The 20953-nt window shown below is 38.3% G+C and overlaps 1 protein-coding gene across 7 annotated transcripts in view; it reads left to right on the forward strand.

Annotated features, from left to right (window-relative positions):
- Positions 1-20953, forward strand: part of LOC140481364 (centrosomal P4.1-associated protein-like) — an 81551-nt gene that overhangs the window by 30169 nt on the left and 30429 nt on the right. For all 7 annotated transcript variants that reach the window (XM_072577437.1, XM_072577440.1, XM_072577438.1 and 4 more), the window contains 5 exons: positions 2410-2575; positions 3005-3122; positions 4986-6642; positions 10629-10761; positions 16981-17146. In XM_072577437.1, the coding sequence (XP_072433538.1) occupies positions 2410-2575; positions 3005-3122; positions 4986-6642; positions 10629-10761; positions 16981-17146 (2240 nt within the window). The remainder of the gene's footprint in view (positions 1-2409; positions 2576-3004; positions 3123-4985; positions 6643-10628; positions 10762-16980; positions 17147-20953) is intronic.

The following is a 20953-nucleotide window of genomic DNA, read 5'->3' on the forward strand; positions in this document are numbered from 1 at the left end:
AAAATTAGTTCAGAAGTGGGAATGTTTTCTGATGATTGCACAATGTTCATCACTATCCGTGACCCCTTACATACTGAAGCACTCCGTGTCCAAAACACTATCTGGACAATAGTCTAATTAGTCTGGCTTGTCTAATTAGTGCCATGTAACAGCTACAACATGCAAGTTCCTGGAAGTTACCATCTCCAAGAAGATAGTGAGTAACACACCATCTGACCCCTCAAGGCAAATCTGTAAGGCATGAGTTAGGAGTATAATTCTGAAGTTGTGCCCCTCCGTATTGAATCCTAGAAGCTGAAAAGTGTCTGAACAGGAAATGTGGGTTCTGTCCCTCTAGCTAGTGTTGAGCTTCTTTGGAGCACTTTAGATGGTCATGGAAATATTAGTCTGGAAGCAACGTGGCTTATTAAAATAGCAAGTGGGGTAAGTTTGGGGTAAGAGTAGCTCCACCAATATTCGAAAAGTTAAACACCATCCATGACAAGGCAGTCCAATTCATTGGCATCCCATTCTCAAACACTCACTTCCTCCACCACTAACATGGGGCGGCGTAGTGGCTCACAGCACCATGGACTGGGGTTCAATTCCAACCTCGGGCAACTGTGTCTGTGTGGAGTTTGCACATTCTCCCAGTGTCTGCGTGGGTTTCCTCCGGATGCTCCAGCTTCCTCCCACAGTCCTAAAATGTGCAGGATAGGTGAATTGGCTATGCTAAATTGTCCATCGTGTTCAGGGATGTGTAAGTTAGATGCATTAGTCGGGCAAAATTTAGAGTAATAGGGGAATGGGTCTGAGTGGGATACTCTTTGGAGGGTCAGTGTGGACTTGCTGGGCCGAAGGGCCTATTTCCACATTGTAGGGATTCAGTATTCTATGTTCTAACACACAGTAGAATATGTGTGTTTCATTTGTAAGGTGAATTGCAGAAATTCATCAAGGCTTGTTGGACAGCTCCTTCTAAATCCTCGACCGCTACCATATCGAAGAACAATGTCAGCAAATGCAAGTTCCTCTCCAGGCTACTCATTGTCATGACTTGGAAATACATTTTGTTGTTCCTTTTGGTGCTGGGTCAAAATCCTCAAACTCCTTCACCAATAGCATTATGGATGTACTTACATCAAGTAGACTGCTGTGGTCCAAGAAGGCAGCTCACCATCATCTTTTCAAGGAGAATGAATCAGCATTTCTGCCCATTCATCAAATCAGTGAAGCCCACATTCCCTGAATGAATTTTTAAAATTCCTTTCTCTAACAAGATCGTCAATGGACAAATGACATTTTTGTAGTTTGTGGGATCTTGTGCATAAATTGGCTCCTATATTGTTTCATGCAAATAAGTATAATTCTTTTGGATATTTGAGAGGTATGATGTGTTATAAGTGAAAATTCTTTGAGAAGATTTGTAGCTCAGGTTGAGGTTCTCGATGTAAGCTTGCTTGCTGAGCTGGAAGGTTCATTTTCAGACATTTTGTCACCATACTCGGTAACATCATCATTGAGCCTCTGAAGCACTGGTGGTATGGCCTGTTTTTTATTTGTGTTTTGGTTTCCTTGGGTTGGTGATGTCATTTCCTGTGGTGATGTCATTTAGAGTCATAGAGTTGTACACCATGGAAACAGACCCTTCGGTCCAACCTGTCCATGCCAATCAGATATCCCAACCCAATCTAGTCTCACCTGCCAGCATCTGGCCCTCCAAACCCTTCCTATCTATATACCAACCAAATGCCTCTTAAATGATGTAATTGTACCAGCCTCCACCATATCCTCTGGCAGCTCATTCCATCCACTCTTGATCTTTACTCAGGAGGTGGTAAATGGCATCCAAGTCAATGTGTTTGTTGATTAGAGTTCCGGTTGGAGTGCTACACTTGTCGAAATTCTCGCACATGTCTCTGTTTGGTTTATCCTAGGATGGATGTGTTGTCCCAATTGAAGTAGTGTCCTTCCTCATCTGTATGTAAGGATACTAGTGAGAGTGGGTCATGTCTTTTTGTGCCAAGATGTCTGAGCCAAGAGGCATCATGGCAGTCCACAAACCCACCAACACACTAAAACAGCAGCTTATGAACTTGAAGAACCCTATGCAGACAGCAAGCACAACTAATTTCATTTCCAAAATACCTTGCAAAAACTGTAACAAACACTACATTGGACAAACAGGCAGAAAACTAGCCAACAGGATATATGAACATCAACTAGCCACAAAAAGACATTACACACTCACACTCTCAGTAGTATGACACTACCTCATGAAGTAGTTCAAAATATTGCAAATTAAGTCTGACAGTACTGTATTTCAGCCTTGTTAGCACAAAAAAAACAGAAGTACAGGATACAAAGTTAGTAATGTGAGTACCTACAAAATCTGCGTTCCTAATTTTTGAAAACAAAAATCTGTTGTAGGTGAGAACCAAGTCCAGGATGAACCAAATTCAGGATGTTCATTTTCAGATGAACCTTCAGACACACATCAAGGAAATAAAGATTGTCCAAGTACATCTCTCTTTCCATCTCCATCTGAAAAGCTTGATCATAAAGATCCTCTATCCTTTACAGCTTTAGAGGAAAGGTAAATGAAAGGTTGGAACTCTCATAATGAACACTGAGGCTCCCTGATTTATGTACATCTAACCTATGAAAGCCTTTACTTAAGAATGTGATCAGTGTATTCCAATTTGAGTACAAATCAACTTGCAAACTGACTCCACAACCTGGGGAACTGCCAATATATTCAAATAAAGGGTTACTTTAGTTACCCATATTAGTTACCCATGATTGGCAAAAACCTAATTTATAAAATATTCTGTAATTATTAACACAATCTAAAACAATTGTGTGCTTTGTGATGGATTGAAATGTTTCTGAAAGTATATATAACAATTTTGTATTGATATCTTATATCTGCCTTGATATACAACACTTCAAATGCAAAGATTATTGAACTGTGATTAAACTAAAGGAATTAAAACAAAAGTGCTCTTGTTAATATTTTTCATAGACCAATTAAACCAGGAGTAGGTATAAGGAAGGAAACTTATGAAGAATACTTGGAGAAACAGATGCAAATGGAAGAAGAGAGGTTGAAACAACAGCAACTTAAATTGAATCAGCCACAGGTTTGTGTTTGGAACAATAAATCTAAAATGCATTAAGTTAAACATGCAGTTTGGGATTTGTGAAAAGCCATAAACTATAGAAACATTAGAAATCATTTGCTACTACTTAAGTTATTCAAATTAATTATCAGATTATTCATCAGATTTCAAAATTGCTCCATTGGGAAGCTGTTTGCATTCTCCATCTCTGTACTAGAAGTTGTAGATTAGAAATGTAGGATTGTTTATGGCACAGAAGGTTGTCATTCTGCCATTGTATTGGATCAACATTCACTCCAGAGATTCAGGCACAAAATTTAGACTAACCTTTCAGTCAATACTGTAACAGAGGTGTTGTCTTTCAAATGAACCATTAAACTAAGGCCTCAACTGCCCCCAGGTACACTAAGATTTAACAACATTACTCCCAAGAAGAGTTGGGGAGTTCTCTGTGAAGTCCTTTGTTTGATAGATCAATAATCATATATTAAGTTAAGCAGGAACACACTTCTTTTTTTCCAAAAGATTTGCAAGGGTTTTATTGTGAATGTTATTTATCACAAGTGTCCGTTTCCACCTTTTCCTTCTGTACGTTTTTCGCTGTCGAGAAGATAATGCCTCACTGGGCAAGATCACGACTCCTATTATATAGCAGCCCACACCAAATTAACAAAAACACAATTAACAAATCTCACACACTGTTTGCATACAAAGGGCATGAACCCAGCTCTTTTCATATTTTGAAAAACCTACCAATAAATATCCAATTACCCAAATGACTAACTGTCCACCACGGGCACGTTCATGATAACAAAAATCACAAAGGGTGGGAAAAACAAGGGAGTGGACGAAATATGAAGGCAGTCTCTGATGACACGAACTGTGGGGAGGCTTGTTGACAACCAGAGGATTGATCCAGGAGCTGTGGTTAGAATGAAATGGGCTACAAAGAGGGCCTAGGAGCTGGGAGGCCTCCCCTCTCACCCACCTCCTTCCCCTTCTCATTCCTTTTCCTGTGTTGTTCCCTCTTCCCCCTCCCAATTCTGCCCTCCAACCTGAGTCCTGATTTTCTTTCTCCCCCCTCACCCCACCCCACCCCATCCCAGCGAGTTCTGCTATCCCAGATATTATTTTTATTCCATTCTTCTTATGTCTCTCTTATGATCCATTAGCTTGTCGATATGAGTTATTTATTCTTTGGAACCCTGTACCTCAGAAGGCTGTAGAAGCAAAGTCTTTGCATATTTGTAATTCAGAGGATGATAGGGCATCAACATCAACTCCACTTCCCAGTATAATCCCCACACGTCTTTATGTCGAAGTATCAGTGCAATTCTGTATTGAATCTACTTGGTGAGGATCTACAGCCCTCTAGATTAGTGAATGACAAAACATCACAGTCCTCTGAGTGGGGATTTTTTTTCCTTATCTTGTCTTGAGACCCTCTGCCATATTTTTAATCCAGTCTTTCCTTCTCTTTACTATCATCTATTTAATTTAACCCTATTTCCTTCTGTTCTTTTTGTCTGTGTCTTTAAATCTCATTAATGAAGGAGTTAGACTGTCACTCCTGCTTTTCATGTTCTAGTCTTCTCATTATCTGCTGACACTTGCAGGATTTTTCAGCATGAACAAAATGCTCCATTGAATTTTGGGCCCACATTACTACTTCCAACCACACCCCTTTATCTTCCCAATTTTGAGAATGGGTCTGGGAATACGGTTTGTAGTATTCTTTGAAGTCAACGCTACTTTATTAGAAAGAGTGAAAATAGGGTTTTGTTTGAATGATTTTAACGCATCAAGGTAACGTTATAAATTTTTAAAACTATTTCAAAACTGTCACTAAATTCTTAATTACTACATACTTCTATGTTTTTAAAGGACAAAGGCCATCAAAAGAGGAAGTTTCTAAAGTGTGGCGAAGGCCTAGCAAGATTCTCAAAAGTTAATTCAAGATGTTTGACATCCAAGAAAATAACTGATAAGGAATCAAACATAACGAATCAACCGGCAGCAGGTTCTCAAAGTTCAGTGAGCACAACACATCAAAAATTGCAGTGCAAATTTACAACGTTAAACAAAGAAAACCATTTCAGAAGCTCAGCTGGGCTCATCATCAATCCAGCAGCAAATAATAAAGGAAAGAACAACTCTGCTTTGCGTGTTAAAAGGTTAACTGCTTTGGATAATTGTAAAGGAGAAAATTCCTCCCAGTCACCTCTGAAAATGCAGGCTGACAGAAAAAAAACTACATTGGTTGGTAAAATTCAAAATATCCCTAAAACTATTAAAACTGATTGTGCAAACATGGTTCAGAAATATGAACAGAGTGCATCAAAACAAACTGGACAGAGCACTGTCACTTCACATAGACCAATAGCAGTTCATAATGGTGAGAAATTTCAGACAAATGAATTTGTTGTTCCTACATGGCCAAGTAATAAAGAAGCAACTGGGCATGAACATACACTTGAAACCTCATTTCAGAAAAATTTGGAGAAGTGGAACAAGGAAAAAGAGAGAGAAAATATAGAATTGAATGAATTTGAATTTCTGGAGGAGGCGGCTGAAGAACTTTCCTTCTCTAGTAATTCTTCCTTTGTACAAAAAATGATACAGGGTAACTGGCAGAACAATGAATGTCGCAGATTGTCATCTACCCCAATCAAATCTGACCAACACAAAACCGTTGAAAATTCAAGTGAGCCAGTGAATTCTGGGAATACAGATTTCGAGGAAGATGTTAATCTTAAAAGTCATAATATTTTAGAACATAAGAATAGGGTAAAAGAAAATGGGAAAACTGTTATTGGCTTACCAACCAGTGATAAAGTAGCATTCAAAACTGTTGACTGTGATCCTTTAGAGGATGAATTTAGCAGTTGTAATACCACTTTGGATTCTGAAATTGATGACCTTGATTCCACACTGACAAATGAAAAAACAACGAGGAAACAGTCTGTAATCTGCAGCAGTGACAAAGAAGATGATCCTAAATCTAAATGTAGAAAAAAGCCAACAGATATTCTCAGTAAAGACAAGAATATGGATACAGATCTTGACTTGTCGTCCTCCTCCTCCTCGTCATCTGATGTTGATATTGAAATGCCTACTGTAATAGAAAACAAGATGATTTTGTTGAGCCAGAAACAAGATTCATCTCTCTCCAATTCGAGATGCAAAATCAGTTCAACTTGCCATCAAGAACATGTTGATTTTGATGATGAACAAACATGGGCTGACCTAGATGAAAGTGGATTAATTAACCACGAAGATAACTCAGCAGAGTCTGTTAATTCTTCTGTATTAGATCGATGTTTCTCTTCTGGAAAAACTAATGAGGATAAAATTATGCAAAGAAAAGTTGCTTCTGCTAAGAAGGGAGTTGTGGATGAAAAGAACGTGGACAAAGCCCCAGAATCACCCCCAGTCTCTGATTTGATAAAGAGATTGTTTCCTTCACTGAAAACCAAGAATGAGTCTAGATCTGATCAAGGACTGGAACAAAAGTTTAAAGCTGTGAATGATAAACCAATAGGTATAATATCTATCTGCATTATATAGTCTTAAATCAAAGTGATATTGATGTATGTTTTCATTGTTAACAATTTGAGAAAGCTTGTTGCATACTGGAGAGCTCAGTATTTCTGTTGGGCTTGAGCTGGTATGGCCAACCTTCAGTGGTAGAGAGCAGGATTTAAAAAATATAATTCTATTAATTTTAAATATTAAATCCTGACTTCCTTTTTAAGCACTTTAAAAATAACAAATATTTTGTGTACTGTTGGAAGAGGCAGTCAGTCTGGGATGATGAAAAGTTTGTCGGTATGAAGCTGGAGGTGAAATGCTGCTTGTTGTTCAACTTGACAAACTGCCAGGAGATTCAGAATCAGGATAATTGCTTATTCATGCAAGCATAGGGAGAGCGAGCATTAGCATAGAACCAACTTGGGAAAGTTGTACATGTCTTCAGGTTTATACACCCATCCAGTCACACATTGAAAACCTATTCAGTCAATTCCCACCATATATTGTCCAGTTGTCCTGGTGTAGTCTACTCTTTTCCCAAGTGTACATAGCATTGTCCACTCAGGTCCTCCATCATCTTTGCTAGTTATGTAGCCCTGCTCCCTATCTGTCATTACTTGCTTTCCTATCGTTGGTTGTCCATGTTTCCATTCCTTATTCTGCCTCTGTGCCTACATAGCTTTTTATTATTACTGGCAATAGTTCTCAAAAAATTAACCTTTAACTAACTAACTAACTAACCCGAACTGATTCAACCTCTTGTGAGAACAGGGGAATATGTAAAGGTGATTAACCTACGTACAGCTTAATCCCAATCTCAACCAGTTTCTGTCCTGCATGTTGTCATCTCTACCTCCTGAGTTCTGGAAATTTGCTTTTAATACCTCCTTTACTTACTAATCCAGTATGATAAGTATTTAGAACATTAATTAACTGTACCCAGCTCAGTGCTAACATTAGGTTTCCATAACTGTGATGTGGTAAATGGAGTGTAGATGGGAGAATTGCAGAGAGATTACAAATGGAGGTATACCAGAAAGAGGGGAGATAGGCAAATGTATTATCCTACATCTCTTAGCATCTCTAATTAAGGAACAGAAATTGAGTTGAAGGATAGAGGGAAAATTGAATAAATGGAACCACCGGATTTGCAGTAGAGACTAAACAGCAAGAATGGTATTCGACATTAGAGCAGAAGTAGTCAACAAATAGTAGGTTGAAGATATCAGAACTGGACTGAGAACCATACAAGAACGACAAAGGCATTTGGTTGTGAATTGAGAGGTAGTTATTGATTATTTGAAGTTTCACTGCAGAGGTAGGACGCAGCACTTTATGTCACTTCACCACCATTTCTTCAATGACCACTCATCTAAAAGCAGGGAATAAATAAATAAGGGAAACACACACACATTTAGCAGAACAAGAGATAGGAAGGCAGATAGACAAGAATTATGCAATAGGGTCTGTTTAGAAAAGAAATTCAAAAGCCCAACAGGGCAGAAAATGCGAGTTAGGAGCACAATGGGCCTTTGTTTTTTGCTTTGTTCATTGTCATTAATGACACTCACTACAATCATATTTCTCATGATAATTTACATGATTTTTAATGTGCAAAAATTATTAAGTTTTCAATGTTTTTGTTTTTATTACGTAAAGTAATTAAAATGTTAAGACTGGATACAAGTATCCAGTGTGTTAGGAAGGGACAGGGAGCTTAAAGATTATGGGGTATTACTGACTAAGGTGCTATCGGGGAAAATGTAAAACCATCAAAGCCAATGCACTATATTGAATGTACAAAATTTCACAAACGAATGGATGAGTTTATACTATAGATTTCTAATAACCACCAGGGCTATGTGGCTGCAGTATGAGTAAAGTTGGGATTCAATAATTTGGAATGTCTTTTAGAAGAGTTAGTCAAAATAGAAAAAGGGTCAGAGTTTCACCAGTACTAAATGATTAGGTAAAGACAGTAGAGAGAGAGAGAATCTTGGATTTTAAAAATTCACGTTGAATTTGTTTGAATGGAGCTAATAAAGAAGTAAAAAAGAGGTTTGGGAGTGGTGACCTTATAGAAATTGGGGCTGTGGCCAACAAATCTCTTGTACCTAATTTCTTCTACCCTAGTATTTTAAAAGACTTAGCTGCTGAAGATCATGAATGTATTGTTTATGATCTTCCAGAACAGCCCCTCTGGATTAGAAGGCAGCAAAAGTAATGCTGCTATTTTAAAAAGCAGAACTATTGGCTAGTTAGGCTGCTAGTATAGTGAAAATGCTCAACTCTATTCTCAGGAATGTGATATAATAGAGCATTTAGACTATGATTACAGCATTCGCATGAATCACAGAAAGTCAACATGTACATCAAGCAATTAGGAAAGCAAATGGTATGTTAGTACAAAAGGTTTGGACTATAATGTCTACAAAATCTTCCTGCTGATGGTAAGTCCTTGGTGAGATTCTTTTATGGAATACTGTGTATAGTTTTAGTTATCATACCTAAAGAAAGATATACTTTGGAGGGAATGCCACAATATTTGATAAAGCAGATTCTTGGTATGGGGGTGTTTCTCTAGGTCTGTGCTCCACAGCATGTAGAAGAATAAGTAGTGATCTCTTTGAAATATTTAAAATCTAAAGGGACTCGTGTTGGATAGATGATTTTCTATCTGGGAATCGAGAACACGGTCTTAGTCTCAGAATAAAATATTGTTCAGTTCAGACTGAGATGAGAAAGTTCTGGCGCCAAAGGCCTATATAATTATCTTTGTGATTTTCTGCCTCAGATTTGTAGTTTTAGTCATTTCATTCCTTAATATTCATTTTAAAGAATGTTAGATTTTTGGATACAAAATGATAAGGGGATATTGTGATATAATCATACAGCACATCTAACCAGTCCGTGCCAACCATAATCCAAAACTAAAATAGGCCTACCTGCCTGCTTCTGGCCCATATTTCTCCAAACTTTTCCTATTCAAGTACTCATCAAAGTCTTTTACAAGTTGTAATTGTACCCACAACCGCCACTTCCTCAGGAAGTTCATTTCAGACGCGAACCACTACCTGTGTAAAAGAAATTTGCACCTCATGTCTTTTTAAATCTCTCAACCTCTCACCTTAAAAAGGTGCCCCCTAGACTTGAAATCCCCTATCTGAGGGAAAAGATAACTACCATTAACTCTATCCAAACACGTCATGATTTTATAAATTTGCAGAAGGCTGCGCTCCACTGGAAAAAGTCCTAGTCTCTCCAGCCTTTCTTTATAAGTCAAATCTCCAGCTTAATAATACCCTTCCTCTAATAAGGTAACCAGAATTGGATACGTATTCCAGAAGAGGGCTCACCAATGTCCTGTACAACCTCAACATGACTTTCCAACTCCTATACTCAAAGGACTGAGCAATGAAGACAGCTTGGCCGATACACCTCAGATACATCATGATTTTACTGATTGGTGGAGCAGTCTCAAAGTCCAAATGATGCAATTTTGATTCTGTTTCTTAAGTTCTTGTATTAGAAATCAGATTGGCCAGTGTATATTGTAAAGCTTCAAGGGAGAATGTAACTAAGGCTGGAGAGCAGCATGAGCAAAGTTGTGCAGGGAATAGTTGCTAGGTTGAGTGGAAAATACTGTTTGAAAATGTTCCAACCTTTTTGGAAAAAAGTTGTATTTTTGTTTTCTAGAAATACTGGGGAGTGACTGGGCGACTGTTTTGACTGTTAGCTTGCCCACAATAGCTGCACTTGAAGAATTCAGAGCCTCAAGGAAAATAGTATTGATACTTGTAAATGTTTGCTATGGTTTTAGTGTGTGTTTCACTGACCTTTTGGAGAATAATTAGGAGGATTCTGTGCGACTTTGCCCTCTTTCCTCTTCACAATTTTCTTAATTTCGTAAATTGTCTTTTAGGCAACAGTAATAATTGTGTTTGCTCTTTATTTTTTACAGCTTTCATTTTAAGTACATTTTGTGCTGTTTTCTAGGTGCTGGTATCCAGTCCAAGTTATTGAAGGATAAACTGGCGGAATTAGAACATGAAATTAACCAATTTCGAGCAGAAAATGCTACATTGGTCCAACTCCGAAATGATAGAGAAAAAGCCATGGTGGACCTTAGGTATGTGTATGTGGTTAATTCTTATAGCAGAGATCATTGTTACAATGTGACTTTCTCCATGACCTGATGGTGAAATAAAGATAAATTATTTTCCTACCCCTTCACCAAGTAACTTGTGCAAACTACACTGCACATTACTATTTACTAAAAGTTTGTGTCTTTGGTAAGGTTTTCTTAGGTGCAATTGCATAAGTGAATCTCCTATTTTGGGGCACTCATACCCCCAACATCTCACTATACAGTCACTTACTTTGGTGTAACAGTATCCTTTAGAAATCTGAACTGGATATTCGTGACCTTTGCACATGCTGCCATGGGATTGCCCCTAACATTTTTGGAAGTAAACCAATAAACCATCGACACCATCCAGAATAAAGCAGCTGGCTTGGTTGGCACAACGTGATGCAGGGGATAGTAGAATCTATGGATTCACATTAGAATATTCAATTACACTCAAAATTGCCTAGTTGTTCCTAACCAGACTTTATGAATAATAGATCTTTGATGTTAGTTTATAACTTGAATAAAAATGTATTTACTAAGTTTACAAAATCAAACAGCGTGTTCACAGGCATATAACTGTATATCTAATTTTGGTCAGCGGTGAATATGAGTACTTCAGTTAACTTCTGGAAATGTTCACCTTTTGTTTTACAAATGAGATTCTTTTCTCAGAACATTCAACAATTCTTGAACTGCATAGAAAACCAAAGAAAGTAAAACATGGTAACTTGTCCTAAAGCTTCCAAAATTCCCCACTACTGACTGAAATAACTAAACGACAAAATTGCATGTTTTAAAATTTTTTACAGACAAGATTGGAAACACTGATTAACATTACTTTGGTATATTAGTTGCCTATTAAATATTAAGGTTAAAAATGTATTGATTAATGCAACCAAAACAAAGCAGGTTTTCCTTTCTGCCAAACTTCAGGCAGATGCATTAGTTATATAAAAGATTGAGTTCCAAGCTGCAGCCAACTTGCCAGCAGGTTCACTTCTTGCCATACCAGGTTGAATCTTCCAGTGTACTTTGAAAATTCCTTCCTCTTGGCCCAAGGTATTCCAGAACTGGCTTTCACCAACCAGCAAGGCTCACCTTAGCACACAATGTTTCTTAAATTTCCAAAAATCCTGTTCTGTTCTCATTTCGAATAGTGAACCAGGTCTCATCAGTATGTTAATGAAAGCAAGCTACTGCAAATGCTATTGATCTGAAATAAATACAAAGTTTCTGACAGCAGCTGTGGAGAGGGAACAGACTTAAATGTTTCAAGTCCAATATGCACCTTCGTCACTATCTACTCTCATTAACATGTTACTTTGCTTATGTACAAGCTCTTCACACAGTAGCTGCTTTTGTATCTCTTCCTCTATATCTCTGTGTGACTGCGAAGGGCAGCTGTCTTTTTTCTTCTTTGTGAAAACGGTCACTAGCTTTTTCAAGCAGCATGACATTACATGTTTGAATTGCTTTCTGCATGACTGCTAGACCACATGCTCCTCTTTCCAGGCAGATTTTAGAATGAGCACATCTGTCTCACTAGAACATTTTGTTTAAACTTAAATTAGAGGAGACATTTTAATACCTAACTGTGTTATAAAGTCCTGCATTTGTTACCATCTGGATTTCCAGTTATTTTGTTTTTCAATGTATCTTATTAGGATTCTATTAGGGCCAATTAATAGTTTAAAAATTGAAATGGAACGCTCAACAACTAACCAATAGAATTATTTCACAAAATTTCACTTTTTTTTAACAATAACAAACTTTATTGCATATTAAAAAGAATTAAACAAAGTAAGCACTTTCAATAACTTTAATTCTACTTTTGATTCTGGCTCCATTATTCTTAAAACCATCAGATTACATTCACTTTTCCTGGCAGCAATTCAAATTGTATCACCACTCCAGAATCCATTCTGATTTCTCTTTCGTGCTTCAGATATTCTGCAGGGTACAAAATTTAATCTAATATTTTCAGCAACCCTCTAATTCTTTTACAGAGCCTCATAATTCTGGATTCCACACTGGCCTCACTATGACTACTGTACAGTCATTTAAAATATCAAAAAAGTTGTATTTCCAATAATCCAGTATAATTTGAAAGTGAAACCAATCTGATTTTGTTCTAGAGTGATGATGGAGAGCTGTTTTTCAGACTGGAGCCCTGTGACCAGTGGTGTTCCAAAGTGATTTACTTTCGTTTATCATAGTCATAGAAATGTACAGCACGGAAACAGACCCTTCTGTCCAACTCGTCCACGCCAACCGGATATCCTAACCTAAGCAATCCCATTTGCCAGCAGTTGGCCCATATCCATCTAAATTCTTCCTATTCATATACCCATCCAGATGCCTTTTAAATGCTGCAATTGTACCAGCCTCCACCACTTCCTCTGGCAGCTCATTCCAAACACGCACAACCCTATACGTGAAAATGTTGCCGCTTAGGTCTCTTTTATATCTTTCCCCTCTCACCGTAAGCTTATGCCCTCTAGTTCCAGATTCCCCCACCCCAGGGAAAAGACTTTGTCTAGTTATCCTATCCATGCCCCTCATTATTTTATAATCCTCTATAAGGTCACCCCTCAGCCTCTGATGCTTCAGGGAAAACAGCCCCAGCCTATTCAGCCTCTCTCTATAACTCAAATCCTCCAACCCTGCAACATCCTTGTAAATCTTTTCTGAACCCTTTCAAGTTTCACAACATCCTCCCAATAGAATTGCACACAATATTCCATTTGTCATTTATATAAATGATTTAAATGAGAATACAGATAGCATGTTTGGCAAGTTTGTGGATAACACCAAAATTATTGGTTTAATGGCTAGTGAAGAATGTTATCTAAGATTACAAAGGGATCTTGATAAATTGGGTCTGTAGGTTGAAGAGTGGCAGATAGTTTAATTTGGATAAACGTGAGGTATTGCATTATAGTAAAACAAACAAGAGCAAGACTTGTACAATTAAAAGTAGGGCCCTGGATAGTGTTGTAAAACGGAGAAACCTCAGGGTTCATGTACATAATGCTTTGAAGTTTGCATCACATATAGGTTTGAGAAAGTGAGGACTGCAGATGCTGGAGATCAGAGTCAGGAGTGTGGTGCTGGAAAAGCAGAACAGGTCAGGCAGCATCCGAGGAGCTGGGGAATCGAAGTTTCGGACATAAGCCCTTTGTCAGAATTCCTGATGAACACGTTGATTTTCCTGCTCCTCAGAAGCTGCCTGACCTGCATCACATAGGTAGGGTGTTTAAGAACATGTTTAGCATACTTGCCTTTATTGCTCAGACCTTTTGAATATAAGAGTTGGGATGTTATATTGAGGTTATACAGGATGTTGTTGAGGCCTATTCTGGAATACGGTGTCCAGTTCTATTTACCCTGTTATAGAAAGGATGTTATTAAGCTTGAGAGGGTGATCTGCACATATTTGGAATGAGTGAGGAAACAAGAGTAGAGGTCAAGAGGTTTATAAAATCATGAGGGATATAGATAAGGCGAATGGCAGTTGTCTTTTTTCTAGCGTGTTGGATTTCAAAACTATAAGGCATGTTTTTAAGGTGAGAGAAGAAATACTTAAGTAGGCACGAGCAATTTTTTTCAAACACAGTGTGGTTCGTGTGTAAAATGAACTTCCAAAGGAAGTGGCGGATGCAGGTACATTTGGATAAGTTCATGATTAGGAAAGATTTGGAGGAAATGGGCCAAGTGCTGGCAAGTGGGCCAAGTTTAATTTGGGATTATGGTCAGCATAGACTGGTTGGACTGAAGGGTCTATTTCTGTGTTGTATGACTCTGACTCTAGAAGTTCAATTGTAACAAGGTTAACTATAACAAGGTTAGTTGAAAGCCTTTGAACTGTCTTTATTGTTGATTTATTCTTTTGGCTGACAACTAAACAAATCTTTGAGGACTGCCTTGTTCTTTCTCAACAGTCATGCAAAATATTTATTTATCTTTGTGATCTTTTTATCCTCCACCCTATTTGTCGCTGATTGGGCTAACATGTCTTAAATTATTATTTTACTTTTAAATTGTCTGTAAGAGCCATTACTGTTGAGTCTGCAATCTACTAGGTATTTTAATCTTTACGGCACCATGACGCTGTGGTTAGCACTGTTGCCTCACAGCGTCAGGGACTCAAGTTCGATTCCAGCCTTGGGTAACTGTATGTGTGAAGTTTGCACATCCTCCCCGTGTCTGCGTGGGTTTCTTCCAGGTGCTCTTGTTTCCTCACTCAATCCAAAGATGTGCAGATCAGGTGAATTGGCCATGCTAAATTGCCCATAGTGTTAGGTGCATTAGTTAGAGGGAAATGGGTCTGGGTGGGTTACTCTTTGGAGAGTCAGTGGTAGATTGGTTGGGCTGAAGGGCCTGTTTCCACACTACAGGGAATCTAATCTCACTTTTAATTGTTCCTTTCACCTCCCAACTGCGTTGTCTCAAATCTGTTAGTTTTTCCATTATTCATATTAGCTTTATAGAATATAATTTAATCACTTGATTTATGAATCGTCTTTACATCTTTTTGCCATGTAGTAATGTGGATATTTTGTAAACATTTAGACTAGGAGTAGGCATTTGGCTATTCAAGTCTGCTCCACCATTCTGTGATCATGGCTGATTCTCTCTTTCAATGCCACATTCCTATTTTCTCTTTATACTCTTTGATGTTATTCAAATTTGAAAATTTAACAATCTCTGTCTTGAATATTTTCAATGTCCTAGCCCATAGCCTTCTGTGGTAGCAATTCCAAAGGTGAATCAGTCTCTGAAGAAATGTTTCCTCATCTTCGTCCTAAAAGGCTTAAACCATGTCCTGATATTGTGACCTCTAAGTCTACACTCCCCAAATAGGGGAATCATCCATCCTGCACCTAGTATGTTTATCTTGCCTGTGAGAATTTTATGTATTTTCCCCTGCACCTCCACCTCCACCTCCACCTCATTCTTATCAACTCTTGTTAATGTCAACCCAGTCATAGAGTCATACAGGACAGAAACTTGTTCAAATTGTCCATGCTGACCAGGTTTCCCACACTGAACTAGTCTCATTTGCCTCCATATGGCCCATATCCCTCTAAACCTTTCCTGTCCATGTACGTCTCCTGGACACTGTCCTCATACACTCTTCAATCGTGACAGTTTTGCCATCCCTGGTATCAGCCTATAGAACCTTTGTTGCACTCCCTCTATAGGTTAGCTAAGCATGATTTTCTTTTCATAAACCCATGTTGGCTTTGTTGAATCAGATTAATGCTTATTCTGTTAACATGTCTTTTAAAACAAGATTGTTTATTAATTTTTCATTGCACAGCACTCAATCAAGGATAGCCGCCTCTGTAGTTGGTTTCTGGACATATTAATCATAGAGTCATAGATATCATTTCTGTGCCAGTCAAAAACAATCACCTAACTTTCCAATTCCATTTTCCAGTACTTGGCCCAAAGCCTTGAATGCTATGACATCACAAATGCATATCTTAACACTACTCAAATATCATGAGGGTTTTTGCCTCTATCACCCTTACAGGAAGTTCCAGATTCCCAACAAGCTGTGGGTGAAAAAGATTTTCCTCACATCTCTAAATCTTCTGCCCCTTAACTTAAATCTATGACTCTGATCATTACTTCCTGTATGGAGGGGAAAGGTTCCTTTCTGTCTAGTCTATCTATGTCCCTCATAACTTCATATATCTTATCGTATCCCCTCTCAATCTCCTCTGCTCTAAGGAAAGCAACCCCAATCTGTGCAATCTCTCCATGACAGAAATTCTCCAGCCCAGGCAACATCCTGGTAAATCTCTGCACATCAGTGTTATTATATCCCTCCTAGCACATGGATTTTAGAATTGCATACAATGCTCGACCTGTGGACTAACCAAAGTGTTTTTTTAACAACTCCAGCGTGACCTCCCTATTCATAAACTTTGCCTTGACAAATTAAGGCAAATATCATATGATTTTTAACCATTTTATCCACCTGTCCTGATAGAGACTGATGTACGTGCATGCGGTCTTTGGTGCTTCCCAGGGTCCTTTCATTCATCTAGTTCACTAAAAGTAGCCATATAGTGGATTGACAAATATTTTTGTAATTATCCGACTTAACTAATTTGAAGGCTGTTTTGTTATTTCAGTGGTTTAGATTTTGAAATTAAATGTGATGCAGAAGGCAAAAATAATTAACAGAAGATGTTTAATACTCAGAAAAGAATTTGAAGACTTTGAACGTAAGAAAACTGAACAGTTATCTCAATTTGAGGAATATAAAAAAGAAGAATTAAAACGACTCCAAAAAGAGCGAATGATTTTCGAAAAACATGCTGCTGCAGCAAGAGCAATCCCTGACAAAAAGGAAAGGCAAGAAATACAGGTGAAAATCTTCCTTTGCATTGTTACATTTCTGAAAATTAAGGCTACTGTTCAATAATTGGGATGCTTTTACTGAATTTTTATCTATGAATGAGCAGTAATTTAATTCATATTTGAAAATTTACCAGTAGTTTCTCGAGTTTTTCTTTGTGGTCAATTTTGTCATAATTTTAAAATATTGCCTAAAATTTGGTGTTTTTGGTCTGCACCACTTGAATTTTCATTGCTTCTTAACAGTGTGAAATACTTTGACAAACCTGTTCATCAGAAATCCCAAGGGATCATGACATGTAGGATGCCACTGAACAGTACTAGTTTCAAAGGTAACCATCGGCGTATGAGTAAACCAAGATCTATTTTACCACCATTTAGATAGGATTATTGAAAATGGACCTGATTATGATATATAAGTGAAGCTATTACAGTCACGTGCAGGACAAAGCAGAGCATGACCACAACCTTTAGTGCTGATGGCAGCAGCGCAACAACATGTCATTGTCAGCCAGATAAACGTTTTCGTATCATTTACTTACCTATAAAGTCCATCCTGATCCAAGTAAAATTGTGGATGTCAAACAATTGCCCATCCCACACGATAAAAAGAATCTATAATGTTGCCTTGGATATTTCAACTTCATCTCACCTTTTCTGCAAAATGTAGAAAATATGCTATCTCCACTGAGAGATTAGCTCAAGAAATATACCCCTTTATGTGGAGCAAAATCATATTGGGGTATCTCCATTCTCTCAAGCTAGTTTTGTTGACAAAATCTTGCACACTGCAATACTACAACCCCAGGAAAGACACGATCTGGAAGTTGATGCATTGCAAAAGATCCCAGGTGCCTTTCTTTTGCAAAATGGAAAACCCATTGTTTTTGGTTTTAAAACCCTGTTATCTGTGCAAGTTAACTATTCCGATATATAGCACAAGACATTACCTCTGTAATTGTCATCATCCATTTCACACCTCTATATTTGAGTTGAAATTCACTTGGGATATATGATAAGCTACTAAAAATGTTCTCTTGTAAAACACTGTAAACATGCAGTGCATTTGTTAGTGTCTTACGTCTCAAGGTACAGGATATAAACTTGAAGTCAGATAAAGGGCAGGTAACAGAATAATTGTCTGATGCACTGAGCAAACTCTTGTTTAGATTCTCACTTGTTGGAAATGACCATTTCACATCAAGTATGAGGCATAAACGATACTTGCCACTTGTCACCTTCAAGCTTAGATATTGCCCAGGTCTTGTTACATTTGGACATGGACTGATTCAGTATCTTGTGGAGTTGGGAATGACCATAAGATATAGGAGCAGAATTAGGCCCATTTGAGAATGGTTCACCATTTGGTCATGGCTGATATGTTTCTCAACCCCATTCTCTTGCCTTTACCCTGTAATGTTTGATCCGCTTAACTAATCAAGTATCTATTCACCTCTGTCTTAAATATACTCAACGACCTGCTCTCCACAGATTGACAGCCTCTAGCTGAAGAAATTCCTCCATATCTCAGTTCTAAAGTGTTTTCCTTTCACACTCCCTTACAATGGAAACATCTTCTCCATGCCCACTCTATCCAGGGCTCTCAATTCTAAGTTTAAATCCAATCCCCCCCCCATAACTTTCTAAACTTCATCAAGTACAGACCCAGAGTCCTCAATCACTACTTGTATGACAAGCCCTTCATCCCTGCATTCAGTCTTGTGAACATCCTCTTGGGCCTGTCCAAGGGCAGCATATCTGTCTTTAGAAACAGGAACCAGAATTGTTCACAATATTCCAAATGTGGTCTGACCAGAGCCTTACACGGCCTCAGCAGTACATCCCTGCTCTTGCATTCTAGTCCTCTCAATGCAGGGATCTTGGCCTCTGACCTGCTCTTGTAGTCAGTGTTTATCTGGCTAGTATATTAGTTAGTATATGCTCACCAGATTAGGACAAGTTGTCAAATCTCCAAAATGTTTAGATTGCTGATCCTGTTTATTCTGTTTTACCTGTTTATTTCAATTATTGAACTGAAATATGAGTCAATTACCACTATGTATCTGTGTTTGAGATTTATTTTATTTAGAAAAAGGGGGATATTATTATTTCTCTCAGTACATAAGATATCTTTTAAAGGATAAACTCATGATATCCTCAATATTATAACATGTTACCTAATGGTATAAAGGTCTCTGCTTTCATTTTACTAAGTTCTTCACAGCATGATGTGCTAATAGAAGCAAATTGGTATATGCTACTGGTGACCTTCAAGTTGGATACCAGGAGCTGTAATCAAGTTCTGTTGGAACTTTCAGAACCATGTTACCCAGATCTCATTATTATATATGAAAGCTAACAGAAATAATTCCTCATTGTGTATGTAAAACTGTCATCACTGCATCTGTGGGAAATTGCAAAGAGAGAAAAATTTGAGTAACCATTGTGACTATTTGAAGAAAGGATTCCTCAATACCACATCAGATCCCATCACCTTCCCAGTTGGGTAGACAGCAGTGGAGATCCCAGTAGCAGATTTCTCAACTAACATAATGTGTCACGATGCTACTGTGCAGTGCAATTAGTATCTTTCATTAATAATTGCCACGGGAATTCACCGCTGTCCTTATAGTCGGGGTTTATATTCCTCCCAGTGCTAATGCTAAGGAGGCACACTGTGAACTGTATGGGGCTGTTAGCAGATTGCAGCACACACCCTGATGGACTGTTTATTGTTGTTGGAGATTTCAACCATGCAAATCTCAAGACTGTGCTCCCTAAATTCCATCGGCATGTTGACTTTGTGACGAGAGGAGAGAACACGCTGAATCTGGTTTATACAAACATCCCCCACACAAACCGGCCAGAGCCCCAGCCCTACCTCTGCTCCTCAGACCACAGGCCTGTTTCCATACTGTAGGTAACCTAATCTAATCTAATCTCTGTTATGCTAATCCCAGTGTATAGACTGCAATGTCAGACATGTCAAACTGGTTCTGAAGCAGGTGAAAACCTGGCCCAGCAGGAGCCATTTCTGCTCTTCAATACTGTTTTGAGTGCACTGACTGGCACGTGTTCAGGGAGGCATGATCTCATGGTTCCAAAACTCAATCTCTCTACAAATAAAAACCTTCTAAACAACCTGAGTGGTGATTTTCAAGGATCTATGCACCTGGACACCGAGATTTCTCTGCTCACCTACCATTACCCCAGCACTTTGCATTATGTTATCCCTTCCAAAGTGAATCACCTTGTACTTTTCCGCATTAATCTCCATTTGCCACCTCTCAGCCCAGCTCTGCAGCTTATCGATGGCTCTGTGTAACCTACAACATCCTTCATCACTTCCACAACTTGACTGACCTTCATGTCATCCGCAAATTTACTAACCCTTCATTCGATGCTCTCATCCAGGTCATTTATAAAAATGACAAACAACAATGGATCCAAAACCGATTCTTGCAGTACCCCACTAGTAACTGAACTCCGGGATGAATATTTCCCATCAACACCACCCTCTGTCTTCTTTCAGTTAGCCAATTTCTGATCCAAACCTCTAAATCACCCTCAATCCCATGCCTTCGTATTTTGTGCAATAGCCTACCATGGGGAACTTTATCAAATGCCTTACTGAAACCCATATACACCACATCAACTGCTTTAACCTCCTCCACCAGTTTGGTCATTTTCTGAAAGAACTGAATAAGGTTTGTGAGGTACGACCTATCCTTTACAAAACCGTGTTGACCATCCCTAATCAAACTTATTCCTTTCTAGATGATTATAAGTCCTATCTCCTCTAACCTTTTCCAACACA

This window comes from Chiloscyllium punctatum, chromosome 9 (assembly GCF_047496795.1).
Source record: "Chiloscyllium punctatum isolate Juve2018m chromosome 9, sChiPun1.3, whole genome shotgun sequence".
Taxonomy (NCBI): domain Eukaryota; kingdom Metazoa; phylum Chordata; class Chondrichthyes; order Orectolobiformes; family Hemiscylliidae; genus Chiloscyllium; species Chiloscyllium punctatum.